At 40.8% G+C, this 21241-nt stretch overlaps 4 protein-coding genes across 7 annotated transcripts; all 4 read left to right on the top strand.

The window, feature by feature from the left end:
* The first annotated feature begins 174 nt into the window (after window positions 1-174).
* On the top strand, window positions 175-5612 carry rbm19 (RNA binding motif protein 19). The gene is made up of 24 exons (XM_037259436.1): window positions 175-318; window positions 398-580; window positions 664-777; window positions 898-933; window positions 1191-1431; window positions 1569-1828; window positions 1905-1964; window positions 2058-2136; window positions 2239-2310; window positions 2390-2596; window positions 2694-2824; window positions 2911-3038; window positions 3111-3207; window positions 3308-3418; window positions 3495-3695; window positions 3771-3840; window positions 3922-4073; window positions 4146-4206; window positions 4308-4387; window positions 4480-4535; window positions 4623-4739; window positions 4823-4928; window positions 5022-5142; window positions 5225-5612. The coding sequence occupies exons 1-24, from the start codon at window positions 283-285 to the stop codon at window positions 5305-5307; spliced, it is 2802 nt and encodes a 933-aa protein (XP_037115331.1). The 5' UTR covers window positions 175-282; the 3' UTR covers window positions 5308-5612.
* A 275-nt stretch (window positions 5613-5887) lies between these two features.
* plbd2 (phospholipase B domain containing 2) lies at window positions 5888-9340 on the top strand. The gene is made up of 12 exons (XM_037258224.1): window positions 5888-6126; window positions 6201-6294; window positions 6371-6529; window positions 6881-6981; window positions 7063-7277; window positions 7425-7519; window positions 7646-7806; window positions 7930-8025; window positions 8092-8163; window positions 8260-8412; window positions 8495-8657; window positions 8729-9340. Exons 1-12 carry the CDS (start codon window positions 5921-5923, stop codon window positions 8897-8899), a joined length of 1686 nt encoding a protein of 561 aa, XP_037114119.1. The 5' UTR covers window positions 5888-5920; the 3' UTR covers window positions 8900-9340.
* A 232-nt stretch (window positions 9341-9572) lies between these two features.
* zgc:158398 (uncharacterized protein LOC568894 homolog) lies at window positions 9573-11840 on the top strand. The gene is made up of 7 exons (XM_037258225.1): window positions 9573-9732; window positions 9909-10085; window positions 10550-10814; window positions 10897-10990; window positions 11085-11226; window positions 11312-11452; window positions 11550-11840. Exons 2-7 carry the CDS (start codon window positions 9924-9926, stop codon window positions 11568-11570), a joined length of 825 nt encoding a protein of 274 aa, XP_037114120.1. The 5' UTR covers window positions 9573-9732; window positions 9909-9923; the 3' UTR covers window positions 11571-11840.
* A 262-nt stretch (window positions 11841-12102) lies between these two features.
* Window positions 12103-20863, top strand: morc2 (MORC family CW-type zinc finger 2). 4 transcript variants are annotated; one of them, XM_037258216.1, is made up of 28 exons: window positions 12103-12212; window positions 12694-12806; window positions 13244-13297; window positions 13376-13410; window positions 13487-13555; window positions 13687-13777; window positions 13862-13970; window positions 14167-14326; window positions 14720-14831; window positions 14999-15124; window positions 15201-15280; window positions 15356-15438; window positions 15521-15606; window positions 15718-15858; window positions 15961-16115; window positions 16617-16745; window positions 16822-16927; window positions 17087-17219; window positions 17295-17381; window positions 17510-17740; window positions 17816-18064; window positions 18325-18399; window positions 18654-18783; window positions 18929-19067; window positions 19152-19319; window positions 19486-19579; window positions 19721-19909; window positions 19999-20863. In XM_037258216.1, exons 2-28 carry the CDS (start codon window positions 12739-12741, stop codon window positions 20065-20067), a joined length of 3168 nt encoding a protein of 1055 aa, XP_037114111.1. In that variant the 5' UTR covers window positions 12103-12212; window positions 12694-12738; the 3' UTR covers window positions 20068-20863. The 4 variants fall into 4 exon arrangements, with proteins under 4 accessions (XP_037114111.1, XP_037114110.1, XP_037114114.1 ...); XM_037258215.1 differs by having other exon boundaries at window positions 18651-18783; XM_037258219.1 differs by lacking the exon at window positions 18325-18399.
* The last annotated feature ends 378 nt before the right edge of the window (window positions 20864-21241 follow it).

Here is a 21241-nt window from a genome sequence, read left to right as displayed (position 1 = left end):
TAGTAGAAATTTAAGGACGTGGCAAACCCATAACGTTGCTTTAATGTGAGAAAACTAGGAGCAATTGTCATCAAAATGTATGTGATCATCGTTTACTCATATATCAAGCTGTGAAAATGAGCACATCTCCAGTAGGTGGCGTTCTGGGCAACATATGGCAAATAAAGCGACGAAGAAGTAGCCCAGTCCAAGATGGCGACCAACTCGATTCACGTGCTCGTTTGTTGACAAGTATAAATAATCAAGGTTTTTGCTTCATTTGCGAGTTTACAAACCTACAATATGTCGAGACTTATCGTTAAAAGCCTTCCAAATGGGGTAAGTACTAAACATGGATGGTAAAGAGGGACAGCTAAATTTTACGTACGCATATCATGAATGTGGAACTTGTGCTCAGATGAAGTTGGAGAGGTTCCGAGAGATGTTTGCAGCCTTTGGGACCGTAACTGACTGCCGCCTCATGTTCACCAAGGATGGCAAGTTCCGCAAGTTTGGCTTTGTCGGATTCAAATGCGAGGAAGATGCAATTACAGCGTTGAAGCATTTTAATAGGAGTTTCGTGGATACATCCAGAGTGACTGTAAGTTTCTGTGGACCTGCTGTCTGCTTCACAAGCGATGTGTCCATAGCCACTGATGTGTGACTTGATTGACTCCATTGCAGGTGGAGCTGTGTAAGGCATTTGGTGACCCTACTAAAGCAAAAGCATGGAGCAAACACACTCAGAACTCTGAACCAGACAAACCAACCACGCAGACTGAAACTGCTAATAAAAAGGTGGGCTATTCATTGCATGAATTAAGAGAAACTGGCCTGGAATGAAAACTAGAATTAGTGTTTGGAAATGTTATACTCCTGGGCTGTATTGTACTGTTTTCTAATTATATATGTTCCTAGGAGAAGGACAAAAAGGAAAGCAGTGCACTGAAAAATGTGAGTTGCTTTCAATTTTTTTTTAATATATTTAATGTGTGTTGGTTACTCATCTGCTCAATTCTAATTATGCATTCACTGGCAACATTAGCTGCACCAGCACAGTCTAACTTGCATCCAAAACAAGAGATGAATTAAATAAATATGATAGAAATGCCTCTCAATATGATACATTGCAGTTGTACACACTACAATATCACCTTCCCTTTTTTCTAAATTTCAAAATCTAACCTATCTGTATGTATCGTGCGCATCAGCTTGAGGAGGACGAGCAGTTCAAGGAGTTCCTGTCAGTGCATCAGGTTCGGTGCAAAGTACCAACATGGGTGAACGATACAGTGGAGCAGACAGTCGACCCTGACAGTGCCAAGGGAAAAGGCAGGAAGAAGCCGGCTTCTGATGATTACCTCAACTTTGACTCTGACCAGTCGGACGATGAATATGAAGAGAAAAAAGAAGACGACGATGAGGAGGAGGAGGAAGACACTGGAGATAACTGTAAGTAACTTTGAAGGACTTTAAAAGATGAAAGCTCAATGAGCAGTTGCGCAAACGTTGGACACCTTGTATTTGTGGGCTACTTTGTTACGTTTTACATATCGCCAACCAAAGGTAGTGTATGGTGTGTTTTCTAGACACCTCTAAAGAAGCTCTGAAGTCCAGCTTGTCAGATATGGATTATCTGCGCTCAAAGGTGGTACGAACCGTGGACGCTACGGATGAAAGCAATGAGAAGGTTGACAAGCAACAAGGGGAGGAAGAGGATTGTGGACTTGCACAACTCAACGACAGTGTTCACAAGAGTGGGAACCAGGATGACTCCTGCAAGAAGAAAATCCCTGTTTCGTCTGAGGATAAGAAGCAGGGAAAAGCCAAGAAAGATGCAAGGCAAGAGGTGACTAATCGGTCTCATTTACACTTCTGTTTTGGACTATGTGTTTCCTGGTCAGTTTACCCAATTTCCGTTCCAGTTTGAACCAACAACAGAGTTCACAGTTAAGCTGAGAGGACTCCCATTCAATGTTAAAGAGGTGAAGAGACTTGTAATTGTTGTGAAAGTTTGTGTACAAAAAAAAAACCAGGGCACTTAGAAATTAATCACACACATCTTATTATGAAACTAGTATGAAATTCGAGAATTCATGACACCGCTGAAGCCCGCTGCCATCCGAATCGCAAGAAATGAACATGGCCACCAAACAGGTATTTTATGGGAAGCATGTTTGATTAAGCTGTACACATTGTTACTTGGCGTTTGTGGGTCTGAAATGCATGTGTCCCTTCATAATCTTGTGTGTGTTTTAGGGTATGCATATGTAGATCTTCACTCTGCACAAGAAGGTGAAAACGCCTTGAAGAAGAATAAAGACTATATAAGTGAGAGTTCTATCTCATGATTGGAGCCTTTCCAATGTTGTTACATGACACTAATGTCTATGGTTTTGTTTGTCTTTAGGAGGCCGCTACATCGAGGTCTTCCGTGTCGAAGCATCCGGACGGAAGACGACTGACCAAAAGGCCGAAAAAGTTCAACAAAACTTCACCCGGAAACTGAAGGAGGACGAGGAAGTAGAGGATGTTGCAGAATCAGGACGCCTTTTTGTCCGAAACCTCCCTTACACGTGCACAGAAGAGGACATCAAAGAAATATTCTCGAAACACGGCAAGTTGAATCATTGAAAGGGTGATGAATATGTTCCAATTGAAGCTTGCCCATGGCAAATATAATCATGCTCCTTTTGCATTTGGCATTGTCGTAGGTCCTTTAGCCGAGGTGGTCTTCCCCATTGACACTCTAACAAAGAGTCCAAAAGGTTTTGCTTTTATAACGTACATGATTCCTGAAAATGCTGTGGCAGCTTTGGCTCAGCTAGATGGGCACGTATTTCAGGTATGTTTGATAGGATCTCCATAGTTATGATTGTTGAGCCTGCTCTGCATGAAGAGGTTCAAATAACACTTTTTGTTTTTTTCCAGGGTAGGATGATTCACGTGATTCCATCCATAATAAAGAAGGAAAAAAGTAACTCTTCAGAAGCCGGCGGTCCCGGCTCCTCAACTTATAAACGTCAAAAGGATGCAAAAAACAAAGCGTCTAGTTCCAAGTATGCATGTTTGAATTAACGCTCTTCTGATTGTTTGTTTTGCCACCTTTTGATAGAATTCTTTGTTTTTAGTTCACACAACTGGAATACGCTCTTTCTGGGCACCAGCGCAGTGGCCGATACCATTGCGGAAAAATACGCCACCACCAAAAGCAAAGTCTTGGACCATGTAATTTTGTCCTGTTTTCCACACTAATCCTCCAACATACTGGACTTTCAAATCTAAATCCTGCTTGACTTTTTGTTTTGTTTTGTTGCTGTCTCTGCAGGAGACAAAGGGAAGCGTTGCAGTACGAATGGCTTTAGGGGAGACCCAGATTGTTCAAGAGACTCGCCAGTTTCTACTAGACAGCGGTGTGAATTTGGATGCCTTTAGTCAGGTATGGTTTGCTTGAAGCACCGACTCAAGACTGGTGACTTTTTTTTCCAACTCAAGTTACTTTGTCTGGTGTGTAGGCAGCTGCCGAGAGAAGCACAACGGTGATGTTGGTGAAGAACCTTCCAGCCGGCGTGACCGTCTCAGAGCTGGAGGAGCTCTTCTCCACCCATGGCTCTTTGGGGCGAGTGCTGCTGCCGCCTCCCGGCCTTACCGCCCTCGTGGAGTTCCTGGAGCCCACGGAAGCCAAGCGAGCTTTTACAAGACTGGCCTACACCAAGGTGCGTTTGACGCCCTTTTAGTTGCGTGTAGCATGCAGGGAGCTGAAACTTAGGGGTTTTGTTTCTGTACCACAGTTTCGTCATGTCCCACTGTATTTGGAGTGGGCGCCCATGGGGGTGTTGGTTGCAGCCAAACCCGCACCAGGTACGATACCACTCTCACTCTCCCTAAAAAATATTTACTATTATTAAATGAACAATAAATGTGTGGACCTGTTCAACCAAGTGAGAGCAAAGGTTGAGGAAGAAAAGAAGGAACAACCAATGGAAGAAAAAGGAGAGGATGAAGAAGAAGAAGAGGAGGAAGACTCTGTTCCTGGTTCCACACTTTTCATCAAGAATCTAAATTTCAGCACAATAGAGGAAACACTTCAAGAGGTACACTTTTGTAATGCTGAGTTATGGAGAAGATGATGTCAGTTTTTCATTCCTGCTCATTTGTTGTTTTAGACTTTCTCAAAATGTGGCAAGCTGAAGTCATGCACAATCTCCAAGAAAAAACATAAAACTGGTAATTATGATCAAATGCACATGTAGTAGTGAAGAGAACTGATTTACTGTATTTAGTATTTGAGTTTCTTTTTTTAAAGTGATATTTGCTTTGACTTTTAGGCAAAATGCTGTCAATGGGCTATGGATTTGTTCAGTATCATACCACTGAGGCAGCACAGAAAGCCTTGCGACAGCTCCAGGTATTTGGATTTGCGTCCACGCTGTTGCAGGTTAAAACTTGCCATTGCCTCGTCTGTAGGTCACATGATTCTTTCTTTCGCATTTCCTCCAGCGCTGCAATGTTGATGGACATTGCTTAGAACTGAAGATTTCAGCGAGAGCTACAAGGTAAAAATAAAAGATAAATGCCTTGTGCTCTCATTGTGGGGATTTGGAAACTGATTTCACTATTATTTGTTTTGTTTTTTCTTATAGGACTGCTGAAGTGTCACACAAGAAAAAGCAGGTGCAGAAGAAGCAAACGGGATCAAAAATCCTTGTGCGAAATGTCCCTTTCGAAGCGACTGTCAAGGAAGTTCGAGAACTCTTCTGGTAGCAGCTACATACACACACAGCGACTGTATATGAGTCACTTTGTAGATGGACACTGCGATGATCTACTCATTCTTTCTCAGCACATTTGGAGAGCTGAAGACAGTCCGCCTTCCCAAAAAATTAGCGGGTACTGGGAGTCATAGAGGTTTTGGCTTTGTTGACTTTATCACCAAGCAGGATGCCAAGGTTTGGGCAAACACACACTGCATTTGTCTCTCACAGTCACTGGTGTAATTGACTACAGAATTTGACTGGTGATATCCTCATCTTTATCTCCAGAAAGCATTTGCTGCCTTGTGTCACAGCACTCATCTTTACGGAAGACGCCTTGTGCTGGAGTGGGCTGATACGGAGGACACAGTAGAGACACTGAGACGGAAAACAGCTGAACATTTTCACGGTAAATGATTTGAAAAGTGTGCGTGATTAGTGCTATCGGGGGAATCATTTGTCTCACCTTTTTCATTTATTCCTAATTTTAGTGGACAGCAAAAAGAAACGGAAGGCAGGGATGCTGGGGGAAATTCTGGAAGATATGGAAACTCCACATGATGCGGAGGACTGAAAGTGATGTTGCCTATATTGAAGCCATAAAGAATTGAGGGGTTGAGAGATGTGTTGTCACTCAATCTGAAGATTGGGAGTTTGATTCCTAATGACCACCTCACAGCCTGTTGAGGTATTCTTGAGCAACATACCCCAATTTTGCTGGATCTGAGCGTGTGAATCCACTACAATTCATGCCACCATCATTAGCCATTATGTTAATAAAGATGGAATAAAGTACGGCAAAAGAGGTGTTAGGAATTACATTTAAAACAGTCTTGATCTCATATGAGGGTCTATTCAGTGTAGATCTGTTTTATTTAAAGAAAAAAAACCACCTTTTATTTCATAATACAGATGTTTTGTACAGAATTTTTTAAAATCTGTTTTAAATAAAATGTTTAAATGTGGTCCCGTGTGCTGTTGTCAAACGTGCTATTACAGATTAGACTGTTCACTATGAAATTGAGTCTATTTGTTATTGTTTATGGGGCCCATCTGCCACATCCAAGATGGCAGCTCACGGCTCAACCAACTCACGTGATACGTTATCTACATATGTATTGTCAAATTAGAACGCGTGGCTGGTCACGTGATAACTTCGTCATATCATATGACTTATTCGTGAAAACATGGCCCACAGCTCGGCAGAGATGTCTTTTATGTGTAGGTTTATCTCGCTTTTTATAATTAGTTGTGTGTTACTCACTGACGTTGTTGGAGCTGAAGTGCGAACGGCGGTGATTGACAAAAACACGGGGCAATTGTCTCTCCTCGAGGGTTTTAGAAAAGATTTTGTGGCGTGGGCCAACTTCACCGACGACATTGAAACCTCAGGGTCGGTAACATGTTTATTTATGACAATACTTGGCTTCTGCATTCACTGAGTCCATATGTGTTCATTTACATAAGATGGTCGTTCTTGGAGGTGACCACTAGCAGTCAATACAATGACAGCATCCAGGCGTATGCTGCTGGAGCTGTGGAGGCTGCAGTAACTTCTCAGGTCAGTCTCCAAAAACACTGGGCTCTCCAAGATTGTATGTTTTACTGTATTTGCTTATGGGTATTTCTGTGTTTAGCTTATCTACAAGCACTGGATGAACACTCTCATGGGTTATTGTGGACCCTTCTCGAGAGATTCTGGTTACTGTGATCGCCTTAAGACCTTTATCACTATTAACCTGCAGTGGATTCAAGAGCAAACTGAGAAGGAGCCTAATTCACCTTACTGGTACCAGGTATGTCGGAAGTCTTGTGAATAAACAGAAGTCATGTGGCTCAAGCTGAAACATGTCAAATATGTAAATAAATAAAATACAATTAAAAAGAAAAGTCACAGTTTTCAGTGTGACGTTTTTTAATCATAAGCTCTTTTCAGTTTCAGATATTTTCGGGCCATTAAAAATTACCCTGTAATATTGATTGATTGATAGATTGAAACTTTATTGATCCCGGGGGTGGGGAAATTCAGGCCCCAGCAGTATTCATACCCCAGAGCGGGTATATAAAAGACACACAGATGACAAATTTAATGTGAGCTGATGATCGAAAGAAATAGTAAATAAATAAGGTTATGTTTTTCATGGCAGGTTCGACTGGCTCTTCTTCAGCTCAAAGGTCTGGAGGACAGTTACAATGAACAACTGTCATTTCCTTCTGGCCCAATATCCTTTGACCCATTTGGTTTCCTGTAAGTAGGTGTGATTTGGAGAAAATACAACAAACTAAATGTTCACCAACAGAAATGTCCTTGCCTTGTGTTACCAACCAGACTCTTCCAAATGGGCGGAGATCTGGAGGATTTGGAATCAGCTCTGAATAAATCCAGCTTGACTCAACCACTGGGATCCGGCTCATGCTCCGCTCTCATTAAGCTGCTGCCAAACAATAAGGATCTACTGGTGTCACATGACACCTGGAACACCTACCAGTCAATGTTGCGCATCATGAAGAAATACTCCTTTGCCTTCAAAGTTTCACCCTCAAGTGCGTTTATACAGTATTAGTAAAAGTTAGTCATGTTCAATGTTTTTAAGGGTGATAAGTCTACATTACAATGTGAAATGTTTCTCGGTTGTAAGATAACAGGAACATTTAATCATTTATTATTATATTTATTGATTTTGTCCTCAGATAATCTTATACTCCCTGGACGGATCCAGGCATTCTCCTCCTATCCTGGATCGATTTTTTCTGGAGATGACTTTTACATCCTCAGTAGTGGCTTGGTAAGAGCCGTCATGATACAATGCTAGGCCTTTTGTACGATTGATGATTTTAGGTATGAAAGGTTTAGCCAACAATAGAGTGTTTTTCTTATTTGTCTGAATGAATTATTGGCGTCATGACTGCAGGTTACCCAGGAAACAACTATTGGAAACAGCAACCCTGCTTTGTGGAAGTTTGTTCAACCCACAGGCACAGTGATGGAATGGCTCAGGAATATTGTGGCGAATCGTTTGGCAGTGACCGCTACTGCTTGGGCGGAGGTGTTCAGCCAGTACAACAGCGGCACGTAGGTTTCAAGCATGATTTAGCTATTTGAATTGTAAATTTTAGAATTCTGCCAGTCTTGAATATTGAGTCAAGGATAAGGTAAAGATTATATTTTTAATTTGGACTATGCATACGTTTTTAGGTATAACAACCAGTGGATGATTGTGGACTATAACAACTTCACTCCAGGGAAGACCAACATCATGAAGGACCTGTTTGTCGTATTGGAGCAGATTCCGTAAGTCCGTTAAACTTTTGTGTTATGTTTTGTTTGCTCTAAGGAGGCTCTTCTTTAACATTACAGGGGTAAAATAATTTTTATGGATAAAACTGAAGAATTGCTACAGAAAGGATACTGGGCAAGTTACAACATACCGTAAGTATTGAGCCACAGTATTTACAGCATGTTGAATGTGACCTGCCCATGTTTGCAACTTACTGTATGTAATTTTTGGACCATATGTGATGGAAGATACTATGAGGAGATATTTAATGCAAGCGGCTGCAATGAGTTGGTGAAAAAGTTTGGTCCGTGGTTCTCCCTGGACCAAAATCCCCGGGCTCAGATATTCAAGAGAGACCAGAAAAACATTACAGACGTTGCCTCCATGATGCGCCTCATGAGGTTTGAACCATGAAACAAAGGTTTATGCATTTAAATACATTACAATTTTTCCTTCACATTGATTTTTTTTTTGTCTATTTAGATATAATAACTTCAAGGAAGACCCCTTGTCACGATGCCAAGATTGCAATCCACCCAAGAATGGAGAGAACGCCATCTCAGCTCGCTCCGATCTAAATCCAGCAAATGGCACTTATCCATTTGGCGCCTTAGGGCAAAGGTCCCATGGAGGAACGGACATGAAGGTATTTGTCCTAGAGTCTGTCAATCCATTCATTGGCCTTGTCTGCAACACACTGATGTCTCTTTGGTGCAGATGACCTCCTATGGAATGTTTCGTCGTTATGAGATGCTGGCCGTAAGTGGGCCAACTTGGGACCAAGTGCCACCCTTCCAATGGAGCACTTCTCCATACAAAGACCTGCTGCACATGGGTCAACCCGATATTATGGCATTTAAGCCTGTTAAAGTCACCTGGACATCTTGATCGCAATAAAGTCTTGCATAAAAGAAAGATTGGGGGGTGGAAGTGCTGTGGAGGTTTTGACAAAGGGAAACAACACGATGTAAATAGTTTCTTGGAAATCTCAGGGTGCAGATTATATTCTGTACAATTATATTCTGGATTTTCTGCTTATTTTTTTTTGCTCAGTAAAACCACATAAGGGAGATTTTGAATGTGAGGAATTATGAAAAACAAACGAATTTGTTTTATGTCTGATCATGAATGAGTAAATTAGTATTGTTTGACACATTTTAATGTGATTGTAATGTGCATCTTACATTTTTTAAACTATTTTCTAAATAAACTATCATCATTTCTTTGTGATTTGAGATTAATTTTTACTTCACATTCAATCTATGAAATATGTTCCGAACAAATATACGTATGCTTCGAATAAAAACATCACAGTTTGTAGGAATTATACTGAAAGTGAAATTTTGGGTACATTTTAACAGTACACACACTGCACTCAAGCAAAACCAATTAAAGAGCTGTACTTGTCATCCTGGAATCTTAAGCGATAAATTTGAAACGTAATTGCTTAATTACAATGTAATATAGGCAGTAAGGCCACCGTAGCTGCATCTGACAGCTCGCTGGTAAACAAGTGACGTCATCAGCACGTAAACACTGCTCACTCGCCCAACCAATCTACAGCCGTAAACCGGTGAAGTGACGTAAAGAAAACACTCGTGTCGTGTTATGGCCAACACAGCAGCTGTACTCTGTGGACCCCTTATCTAAGTTATGTCGATATACAAGAACTGCATTTTGCAAAATAACTACGTTATGAGCGCAGCCTTCTCAATTTTAAGGTATGGCAGTAATGCAGACGTTTTATAAAGTATGCATTTTGTTGAATATTTGCATGCTGCAGGAACTTGTTTGCTTGTTTCGCTGTGCGTGTCGCCAAAGAGATGAACATATGGTAAATCATATTTAATAAGACATAATTAGTGACGTTTGTTTCCCCATGTTTGCTTAATTCCAGGTTTAATTGTGCTCGATGATGGCATCTTGGCAGCCCATTAGTAATTTAAGAGACAAGGTGTCCCAGAACCCGCCGGCTGTGACATTTTTCCTGTGTCTCGTGACACTGGCTATTTCGTTTATCTGCCTCGGTTCCTATAGCAGTAATCACACAATGCCCAATCCTGACACAGAAAAGGTAAGAACTGCTTAATTTGTCTTGCAGGCGGACAGAAATGTGACATTAAATATAAAATGTGCAAGTTGGAACCAGCATGACTCGGGCAAGCAATTGTATTCACTTTTTTCAAGCCCATTCTAATGGATAATTGATGGGGGGAAAAAATATGGGAAATGCTTGTTCACTACCTGAGTACTTTCAAGGTGTCTTTAAGGAAGGCACTAACTGCAATGGAGTATTATGTGCATGTCGGCTTTACAAATGTCAAAACCATATATATTTGCTACATAGGTGGTTCTCAAACTTTTAACATTAAGAAAATATTTTTATCTCCAAATTCCACCATCATGAGGTTATACTCAACAGAGTTGTGGAAAGAAATGTATTTTTCAACAAAAAAATTGCATATGAACTTGAATATAACTATTTATTTAGACTGCCACTGTTATCATGCATATGCCAAATATTGTTTTGTCTCGTAGGACTGGAACCATCTCCTCTCTACGTTAGCACACTTCCATCTGTGTGTTAAAAGCAACTGGAGTTCAGATGAGCCAGTGTCTCTAGGCCCATCTCCACTTATAGAACAGAAAAGAAATAAAGATACTTCACTCGACTTGACACCACAGCCCTCACATGTGAGCAGCTTGCATCTCAAGGTTCCTCTGACGATCACAACCAGCCACGGACTTCCAAAAGATGTTGACCTTATCACAACCTTTACAGCCAATCAATTGCATCTTGGGGGTTGGTATTGTATTTGAGCATGTGAGTTTGCGGTAAACATGAATGTCTTGTATTGTTATTGTGCAATTGTTTTTCTCTTTAGGCAATGAGATTGTGAATGTAGACATCCATTCTGAAAATGATACTGACATTTGCCTCACTTTAAGAGCTTCAACTGCTCTCTTCCCAATGAGTCTGTGAGTTTGGCTGCACTCAAATGTGTATTTTGAACCTTCAAGTATGAAGATGCTTCAAGTTATTGTTTACAATATGCCATATGTTTTTATGTAGGCTTCCGCCAGAGTGCCCTGCAGCAGGCAACATCCATTCACTTGTCCATGTAGAGGCAATTGACCAACCACCACCAGCATCACAAGCCTGCTATGGTCTTCTCTCCAGGAATGACCCTACTCTCACTATCATGTTAACAAAGGTACCACGTGGATGAAAAATATATATTCAAAAACAAAACGAAGTCATCTATCAAATAACGCAACTAGCAATTTCTTCATTTTTAGGACGAGCAGTGGGTGGCAATGCGGCATCTGATAGAAGTCAGTATGTGTCTGATAGGAGTTTGTTTAATACTTTGTTTAGCTGCTAGCCTGTCGCATTCAAAGATGCGCAACTACCACAGGAAGGAGCTGGACTTTCAAAATGTAAATAGTATTTCTTTTATTATTGTTGTACAGTCGTGAAGCATACTTAACTTAATTTTGATTCCTAACGCTATTATTGTTGTGTGTTTGTTGCCAGGAACCTTTGCTCGACACTTGAATCTTTTTGTCAACTGCACGTTGAAGGATTTATTCCAAGGCAGTGAGCAAAACTAGCCTTTTGTCCAGTGGGATCCTATTGACAACATTTATCCAGCGTCTCACGTGTAAATGTGCCAGATTTAAAGTAAAGCTGTAAAAAAAAAAAAAGAAAAAAAAAGTTTAGTCTTCTGCTATTTAATTATACTTAATATATGATTTATGTTCAATTATTCTGTCATTTTCGGTCAGTCTGATTATAATTGTATTTTTGTAATAAAATTCAAACAATGTGAGTCAAACAACTATGATTACAAGTTATTTAATTTAAGCTGATGCCAAACATGAACCGTAATGAACTACAACCACATATATTTATTTTTGTGTCAATATATTTATTTTACTGTTTCCGGACATTTAGATTTCTAATTGATAGTTGTGCAGTTGAAATGCGAATGGATTAAACTGAGTGGCTCAACTGTAAACGGTCGGCCACCGTACTCCCAAAATAATGAAAATACTGCCGCAAATAATTTCTCATGGGAACATTGACTACCACTCCAAAGCAGACGGTGGCAGCAAAGTGCTCTGTCAAAGGAATGTGTAGAAGAAGAATAGAGGCGTGGCTTTGAAGGCCAAAAGAAACCCAACTTCTAATCGTACGGTAAGCGCAAAATGCTGCTTCTTACCAGACGTAGAACGTTTGACGTTGGCTAAAGACAAATTAAACCTACCAAATAGTTGTGTTCTCTGTACATGTTGACACCGTAAATAGATGGTGGCAGTCCTATGGAATATTTATCAAGCACCATCTGTAAAGCTAACGTTAGCTACGAAGCTACTGCTAATTCATAAACAATGTACAAGTATGCTAATGCCCGCTCACACGCTAGCCTGACATTACGCGTGTATCACGTTTTAAGAATGAACTATTCATACCACGAATGTCTTGGCAACACACGAGAAATGGTTACAGAACTCAGCAATCTCCACGCATACCTATCATGTGATGCTGTAACCATAACAATTTCCCTCCATTTTCAGTGCAAATGCTCCCAAACGGGTCTATATGGCTAACGCATAATACAAAAAAAAAAAAAAAAAGGAATCAAATTTGTATTGATTCTGCTTCTTTACTGATGCAGGAGTTAAACCTGTCTGTGGTTACCGGGAAGCTGGTTGGGAAGGTCATGGCCTACTCGAGCTACAGCAACCTGAGCAGGGCTCAACTTACCTTTGAGTACCTGCATACAAACTCGTAAGTGCAGCTATGGGTGGTTAACAGCGAGAAGGTTTCACAACAACAATCATTATGTTCTTCATGCCGGCCATGTGCAATTGTCAGTGGATCTCAGCCACTGCGCTGCAGCACATAAATGCATTGAGAGAATTTGGATTTAATGTAACTTAATTGTTTCGACACTAAACTGTATGTACTACAAATACTGTAACTTTGCGTCATGTCATATGTGTTTGCTAATATGGTAATATATTAGATAATTGATGAATTAAAGTTAAGGTTCAGCAACAGGTATTTTTATTCTGAAACATATTTATATTAATGTATATTTAAATGTCATGGCATGGTAAAAAATAGATTCCAACTTGAACTAACATTGCAAAACACATGGAATGATATAATGCATAATACCATTTTTTTCCCCATTGACTAATTGGAATGGTGTTTGACTTTAGGACAACACACGAGTTCTTATTTGGAGCTTTGGCAGAGCTTGTGGACAATTCGAGGTATTTGTGTTGATTTTCTATTTTATGAAGACCTATAGATGTTAATTTTTCAAACAAGTGTGGTTTTATATTCAACAGAGATGCCAATGCCACACGAATTGACATTTACACAGGTACATTTCAGCATTAAATACACTTCAATTTGCTTTTAACTTAACTTAACTTGACATCTTCATAAATTGTTGACAGAGAAAAGGCCTGATCTGCGGGGTGGCTACATGCTGTGTTTTCTTGATGATGGAATTGGAATGGAGCCAAGTAAGTAGTACTTTTGAATCACTGACCTTGAAGTTTGTGTTGAGTTCATTGTCTAAAATGTGGAATGGACATTTGTGTTCCAGACAGATGTTCACATGATAAGTGTGTTTATATTCATTTCATTTTGTTAGACGAGGCAACGCACGTGATCCAATTTGGAAAGTCGAGCAAACGATCTCCTGAGTCCACACAGATTGGCCAATACGGAAATGGACTGAAATCGTAAGATCCCGAGAATCTTTTACAACAAAATAACAAGTGTGATACATGTTTTTAATAACTTCTATTGGATGCGTGTCTTGATAGGGGATCCATGCGAATTGGCAAAGACTTCATTCTGTTTACCAAAAAGGCCAACAGTCTTACCTGTCTTTTTTTATCGAGGACTTTCCATGAAGAGGAAGGTCTTGATGAGGTCAGGTGAATTTGTATTTCTGTTTTTATATTTCATTAGATGACAGCTACATGTCGTTACTGGAGGCTGAAATGTAAAAAACATCTTCATACATAATTGATTTACTGTATATTTTCAACTGTTGATATCTATTTATTTTTTTTGTTTTGGGGGCCCTTAAGATGGTCTGACCTCAAAATTGTTAATAAATTTGCAGGTAATCGTTCCTCTGCCATCGTGGGATTTGGCAACCAAAGAGCCGCTGACGTCCGATCCAGAGAAATACGCCATTGAGACCGAGCTGATATTCAAATACTCACCTTTTAAAAGTGAACAAGAGTTGATGGAGCAGTTCAGCAAAATTGAAAGTATCAGTGGTTAGTATATGCATTGTGTGTGATGACTCCCATCTGCCTGATAACAGCCCATGTATGTATGTTTTTGTTTCTCAGGACTTGCTGTAAACTACTTCAGCGCTACACACACAAAACACCTCACATAACCACTCGACAAAATAAAACTTTGTAAATTTAACACATCATCTTTTTAGTGTAATATCTGACTGAGATACTTGTTAAAATTATGCCATTAAAAATATTTTCATCGTTTGTTTAACTACACAACTTTAACTTCATGAATTGGACATTCAAGGTTTTTTTTCTTCTGTTAATTCTCTGTTTCTGTTAACTACCCGAGATGCCTACATGATTTCTCATTAGCCATGATGTGTTGACATGTTGTCATTCTCATTGTTTGTGTTATGTGTCAAGGTACCCTGGTGATCATCTATAATCTGAAGCTGATGGACAACAGAGAACCAGAGCTAGATATAGAGACTGATCACCAGGACATACTGATGGCCGGAGTGCTTGCGGAAGGAGTGTGAGTCCAGTGCTATTGTTAGTCCATTAAAATTAAGCCACATGTTAGCATCTGCCCGTAATGATAATACACCCGCGACCCTGAATGGGATGAACGCTAGAAAATGGCTGGAAAAACAAAAACAATGCTAAAGTGACAATGTGTCTGTGTCCTCCCCTCACTTGCAGGAAACCAGAGAAGAGCTCGTTCAGAGCATACGCTGCTGTGTTGTACATTGATCCCCGCATGAGGATTTTTATTCAGGGGCATAAAGTGAGGACCAAGAGGTTGTCCTGCTGTCTTTATAAACCACGGTAATGTAACACACAAACCTTTGACAACTCCGTGCCAGGTGAGAGGTTCTCAACTTTTTCCTTCCTCTGTTCACAGGGTTTATAAGTACTCATCTACTCGTTTTAAAACGCGAGCTGACCAGGAAGTCAAGAAAGCAGATCACCTAGCTAAAATTGGTGAGTTGGTGAAATGTGTCCATCATTTTGCCCCCTCTGCATGTTTCTTGATTCGTTTTCTGTCATCAATTCCAGCGGAGGACAAAGCTAGAGAGGCAGAAAGTAAGAGTTTAGCCATGGAGGCAAGACTTGGAGAGGATGTGTCTAAAGATTCTCGAGTAAGCAAAGCCGGATCATTTTTCTGGTGCACGGGTTCGTCAGTTGATAACGCCGACTCCCCACTCCCCTTCCGTCTTTCAGACGATCCTGAGAAAGGTCCAGGATTCAGCCATGATGCTTAGACGGGATGCTGACATGAAAAAAAGAATTCTAGAGTCCAAACAGAAGTACAGTACACAAAAGCAATAGTCGTATCTTTGTTTGAACAGCAGAATGCTTTATGTAATCAAAAAGAAAACTAGCATAGTCCTGAGTTCTTTTTTTGCACACATCTACAGAGCCTTAAAGGAGCCCAAGGAGTTGAACTTTATCTTTGGGGTGAACATTGAACAGAGAGACCTGGACGGGATGTTTGTGTACAACTGCTCTCGTCTTATCAAGATGTACGAAAAGACGGGTCCTCAGTTGGATGGAGGCATGTGAGTAATGTGCACATTGACTGTGATGAGGTCAGCAGTGATGAGCTTGGTTGGGGGGGTTTACTATTTTATCCTTTGGGTGTTTTTTTTGTTGTTACACAGGGCCTGTGGAGGTGTTGTCGGCGTGGTGGATGTCCCATATTTAGTTCTCGAGCCGACTCACAACAAGCAAGACTTTGCAGACGCTAAAGAGTATCGACATTTGCTGAAGTCCATGGGGGAACATCTGGCTCAGTACTGGAAGGACACCAGCATTGGTAAGGAACACTTGACATCTTAACTGAGCGTTGTCTATCACATACTGTAATTTCTACATCGTGGGAGTAATAAAGGCTATTCTGCTCTATTCTATTGTAATCCTGGAAAAATGCTGTGCTGAATCCCTGCATAATTTGTACCTGTCACATGTCTTTCCCTTAAAGCACTTCTAAGTGCTGCACTGAATGAAGTGCAAAGTGACTCTCTCACTGTATAACGTTAACCCATTTAATGCAGGTTACCTCGTCAAAAGTGGGAGATCGGGTGATAGAGTAATATTTGAACTAGAGAAGAATAGTAAGTAAATGTTGCAATTGCGGTTCTTGCTTAGCAACAATCCCTGTTGGAACTCATGAGTAAAAATGTTCGGTGTTGAATCCAAATGCTGCTTATTTTCTGCATGATCCAGTTCAGAAAGCGTCCCTGTTGGACCTTTGTGGTTAAGAATGCTAAGTGTTGTGTTCCTTGTCAAATGCCGAGTATGTTTTTGCGCGATGCAGCTCAGAAAGGCATCGTGAAGTTCTGGGATGAGTTTGGATACCTGTCTGCCAGCTGGTCTGCACCTCCGTCTTCGGAGGCAAGATATAAGAGACGCCGAGCCATGGAGATCCCGACTACCATTCAGTGTGGTAAGTACCGGACGACCAGACACATTCAGCAATCCAAATCTGTCCTCACGCCGCTTTTACGGTTTGTGTTTTTTAGACAAATGCTTAAAATGGAGAACGCTTCCGTTCCAGATGGATGCTGTCGACAAACGCTACCCAGACAGCTGGGTGTGTCTTATGAACCCAGATAGCACCCAGGACAGGTACACACGGCCACAAATGTAAAGCGAAATCATTTATGGACTCACTGACCCCAACATTAAGTACTTATTAACTTTACAACCCAATGAAGTCCATTAACAAATGTGTGGAATTAGCGAGGTAACACTTTGTCTGTGATTTTTCTTTTCAATGATTCACAGATGTGACGCTGCTGAAAAGAAGCCCAACTTGCCCTGCGGAGTCCTGAAAAAAGAAAAGCAGACAGCTGAAGACAAACAAAAAGAGCTTGCAGAAAAAATCAAACAGCAGCAGGATAAACTGGATGCCTTGCAGGTGTCTTCTTTATTCCTTACCACCTTATTTCCTTGCCTTGCACTGGCACTTCACATATTTGTATCTCCTCCTCAGAAAACCACTACAATCAAATCTGCGGCAGACATAAAGAAGTTGCCAATGGATGTTAGCATGAAGCCTGCAACAGAGAGCACTGCTAAGGTACACATGCCCTCACTGGAATTCCTCTTATATTTCAATGAAAGGCCTGCATCAATCTTGGAAATGGTTGTAACTTTTTTATTCTTGATGAATGGTGACTCTTTCTTTTGGGATATTTGTCATTGAAGGCGAGTCGGTCTTCCGAGAGGTCTGTAACACGTCCACGATCACCCCCGTTGCCAGCTCACCTCAAGGTGCCGCACAGTGCTCCCCCACCCCGTACCGCCTCTCAACGTCCTACCCGGACACCCGCCCCTTCTCCTGCTCCACCTAAGGTTGAACCAACCAGGTCCAAAGCTACAGCAAAGCCTACAGCCAGACCTTCCTCCAAAACACCCCCACCAAGCCGCACTTCAAGGGTAAATCAAATATATGCCGTATCAGTAGAAAATTCTGTATCAAAATGGAAGCTTAATGTCTTGTTTCTTTCTTAGTCCCTCACCAAATCATCAGCCAAAGCTGCAGCTGCTGGACAACGTAAGAGAATAATTTTAGAGGAGGACAGTGAAGAAGAGGACGACGAGGAGGAAGAAGAAGAAGAAGACGACGACGAAGAAGAAGAAACTGGGGAGAGTGAAGAAGAGGAACCCCAGACGAAGAAGTCAAAGATGGTTGCTGCAGCTGTTAACAGGGGAAAAGTGGCGGAGAAGGCCCCACTTGCCAAGCGTGGCAAGTTAGACGAGGTAAACGGCAGTCAACGTTAAAAGCATCAACATCAGCTTTGGCTGAAGCTGCCATGCGCATGCATGCAGAATTCCAACAGCTGTCCGCCTTTTTATTTTTAATGAAACTGTCGCTTGTTGCCTAAACTCCCCCAGCATTACCTTTCTGCCATCAGCATTCATTTCTTTAAAGAGGGTTAGCAAAAAGAACTGTCAGTTATTGACTTGCTGGTTAAGTCACGAGAAGCTCAAACGAAGGCCATCTGCTGTTGACCTCACAGGTTAACACATACTCACAGACTGGAAAGAAAGGAGTTGCTACTCCTTCACGCCAGACCCCTGTTGCTAAACCCAAGGTAACTCCACCAGTCCCGCTTTCTTTGCTCCTCCTAAAGCTGGCTTGCACCTGCTCTTTCCAAACGCTAATAATCAAGATTTAATATGCAACTGATTAAGCTCATTATAACAACCTCTTTGCAGTGACCTTTTTTGTTTTTCCCCCAACCAGAAACTGACTTCACTTTCACATCTTTCACTAACAGGCATTGAACATCTCATTCATTTATATTCAAGTGTTGTGGTTCTAGTTCTGAGGGATTTGTCTTAGCAGGCACCCGAGAAGGTGCCCCAGAAGGCGCCGGAGAAGTTGACAGAGAAAGCACCGGAGAAATTGTCAGAAAAGGCACCAGTGAAGGCGCAACAGCAGGAGCCGGAGAATGATATTCGGAATGCTCAGAAAGGTAGCAAATTGATCAGAGAATGTTTATTTCTCAAATTCCTTTGGATATTATCTTGCCACACAAACTGAAATGCACATGCCTTTAATGACTGGTTTCATACAGAGTCTTGATTCAATTTATTTGTCTTTTCTTTTCGCCCCGGAAGATAAGGGACTGTTAGTTGAAGTCCGTGTCAATAAAGAGTGGTTCACAGGAAAAGTCATTGCTGTAGAGACCAATAAACAGAGCGTTCGCTGGAAAGTCAAGTTTGACTATGTCCCTCGAGCCACCCCGAAGGACAGATGGTGAGATTTTTTAGTCCTGTGTCCAACCCTTCAAAATGCTAGTCGTTTGTAATTGATATTAATGGCTGCTGTCTGTCTGTCAAGGGTGTTTAAGGGCAGTGATGAAGTCCGCCTGATGCGCCCACCGTCTCCCATCTCCCAGACGCCTGACACTCAGCAGGAGACTGAGAAAGCATCTGCAGCCATGGAGCCAGATACTACACAACCTGGCACCAGTCGAGAAGTTACCGAGAGCTTGGTCACCATGTTAAGGCGAGTGGCTCCAGGATGAAATATTTTTTATTTCCCTTTAGAGCTACTACTCAGCACTTAAACATACTTTAACTGTCAGTCTTACCCAGATTTAGTTTATTTTCCGTGTGATGGATAATTGTGTTATTGACAAGACATCGTACTGTTTTTTGTTTTTTTTTTTCAGGACGATGCTGCGTTACTTCTTCCCTCCTGCTTTTCAGATTCCTAAGGATGATGTAAACAGCATGACGGCAGAGGAGTTGGTAGCCTTTCCTCTGGTGAGAGGAAAGCAACTGTACACTGGCCAGCACACATGACTACACTACACTTTTTTGACAACTAATTTCAGGCAACTACCTGAAGTAGTGAAGTCAAATCTAGTGGTGATGTATCCGTTTGTGATTCTCCTGTCTACCTAGAAAGAGTATTTCCATCAGTACGAATCAGGTCTCCAGTCGCTGTGCAATTCGTACCAGAGCAGAGCGGATGCCAAGGCCAAAGCTGTGGAAGAGAAAAGCAACAGTACAGAGATGAAACTGAAGGAAGCAGATGAGAAACTCCAAAAACTGCGAACCAACATTGTTTCTCTTCTGCAAAAAGTTCAAGAGGTTGGACAGCTTACTGTTAGGATATGCATTTTATTTATTCATGGTCTTGGAAATGCTGATCATTGTAATTTGCCTAACTGCCCACGTAGGATATCGACATCAACACAGATGATGAACTTGATGCATACATCGAGGACCTTCTCACCAAAGGAGATTAAACGGGATGGACAGCAGCTATCGACAAGAAGGAAAGAGACATGCACATAAAACGACTGGCAGCCGTGTTGCTGACATCTATCGGGCACTGTGTGAAAAGCATCATGAATTTATTGGGGGGGGGGTCCTCATGGTTAAACATTCTCCATTTTTTCATTTAGCAGTAAGCGCACACTCAGTGCCGGTGTTTCTTTTTGTTGTTATTTCTGTTTTTATATTATTGGCAGCCCTTTAGCATGTGGATTTTGTTTTAGTATTTTTATATACGTACCTGCTTCTACCGTAACTGTTAATCAGTTCTCACGCAACCTATCTTACTTTGTAGGTGTAGTATGGTTTAGGTCCCAGTGACAAAACTGCAGGTCTTTATTTTGCGCCATTGTCAGGTGAGACATTAACACCAAGTATTTTAAGAGCTTGGGTTGACTGCCTCACATTCTTTACTGCTGTCTATATGTAAACGTTAACTATTATTTTGTACACTCGAAGTTATCGGTGTCAGTCATCATATTGCCCCATCCTGGCCAGCTTGGAGTAAGGTGTCTATTACACTAAAAAATTCATACTGGGTTTTATCAGTATAATTGTTCTGTTTGGTTTTGAAGAAGAAAAAAAACTCAATTTAATGCTTTAGTGTTCCTACTCATTCATTATCTATTACCTGTTTTTCTGTTCGAACATATTTTACCATGTCAAGAAAATGTTTTACCTAACTGCATGATTTAGTGTTAAACTGGAAGAAATGTTTCAGTATTTTTGAAAAATCTTTACATAAACAATAAAACAGGTTCAACATTCTGTGTTTCCATTTTGATGCAAAAATAAGGTTAAAAAAACAATCCAATTTAGTACATGTAAAAAGATGGTGTGCTTGTGGTAAGCAGCACATCTGCTATTAACTGCTTACTGTTCAGTTGTATTTAACTTTGAAGCTAAATACATTTGCAGTGAATCTTTAAGAACACTTTATTTAGACACATTTTTTTTAAATTAAATTTTCTAACTTATGTGCAATACGTTTTAAATAGCCAATGTATTTCACTCATTTAAGCAGCGTAGTGTTAACTTTATGGTAAAACAACAGTGATATCTTTTGTTTTAATTATTTTTGTAACACCTTGGTTTTTATGAATCCTTCGTCCTATCCAACTATATTTTAATGTTGATCAGAAATAT

Source organism: Syngnathus acus, chromosome 9 (genome assembly GCF_901709675.1).
Source record: "Syngnathus acus chromosome 9, fSynAcu1.2, whole genome shotgun sequence".
Classification (NCBI taxonomy): domain Eukaryota; kingdom Metazoa; phylum Chordata; class Actinopteri; order Syngnathiformes; family Syngnathidae; genus Syngnathus; species Syngnathus acus.
The sequence above is the reverse complement of the archived record's forward strand: the minus strand, read 5'-3'. Positions and strand labels throughout refer to the sequence as shown.

Coding starts and splice junctions, on each gene's coding strand:
- morc2 (XM_037258215.1), top strand. CDS start 12,739: ATGGCCTACTCGAGCTACAGCAACCTGAGCAGGGCTCAACTTACCTTT. Junction 13,778..13,861: donor TACGGAAATGGACTGAAATC/GTAAGATCCCGA, acceptor GTGTCTTGATAG/GGGATCCATGCGAATTGGCA. Junction 14,832..14,998: donor GGAGTGCTTGCGGAAGGAGT/GTGAGTCCAGTG, acceptor CCTCACTTGCAG/GAAACCAGAGAAGAGCTCGT.
- plbd2 (XM_037258224.1), top strand. CDS start 5,921: ATGGCCCACAGCTCGGCAGAGATGTCTTTTATGTGTAGGTTTATCTCG. Junction 6,530..6,880: donor ATTCACCTTACTGGTACCAG/GTATGTCGGAAG, acceptor TTTTCATGGCAG/GTTCGACTGGCTCTTCTTCA. Junction 7,520..7,645: donor ACATCCTCAGTAGTGGCTTG/GTAAGAGCCGTC, acceptor TCATGACTGCAG/GTTACCCAGGAAACAACTAT.
- zgc:158398 (XM_037258225.1), top strand. CDS start 9,924: ATGATGGCATCTTGGCAGCCCATTAGTAATTTAAGAGACAAGGTGTCC. Junction 11,227..11,311: donor TCACTATCATGTTAACAAAG/GTACCACGTGGA, acceptor CTTCATTTTTAG/GACGAGCAGTGGGTGGCAAT. Junction 11,453..11,549: donor AGGAGCTGGACTTTCAAAAT/GTAAATAGTATT, acceptor GTTTGTTGCCAG/GAACCTTTGCTCGACACTTG.
- rbm19 (XM_037259436.1), top strand. CDS start 283: ATGTCGAGACTTATCGTTAAAAGCCTTCCAAATGGG. Junction 3,039..3,110: donor AACAAAGCGTCTAGTTCCAA/GTATGCATGTTT, acceptor CTTTGTTTTTAG/TTCACACAACTGGAATACGC. Junction 3,841..3,921: donor TGCAGCCAAACCCGCACCAG/GTACGATACCAC, acceptor TGTTCAACCAAG/TGAGAGCAAAGGTTGAGGAA.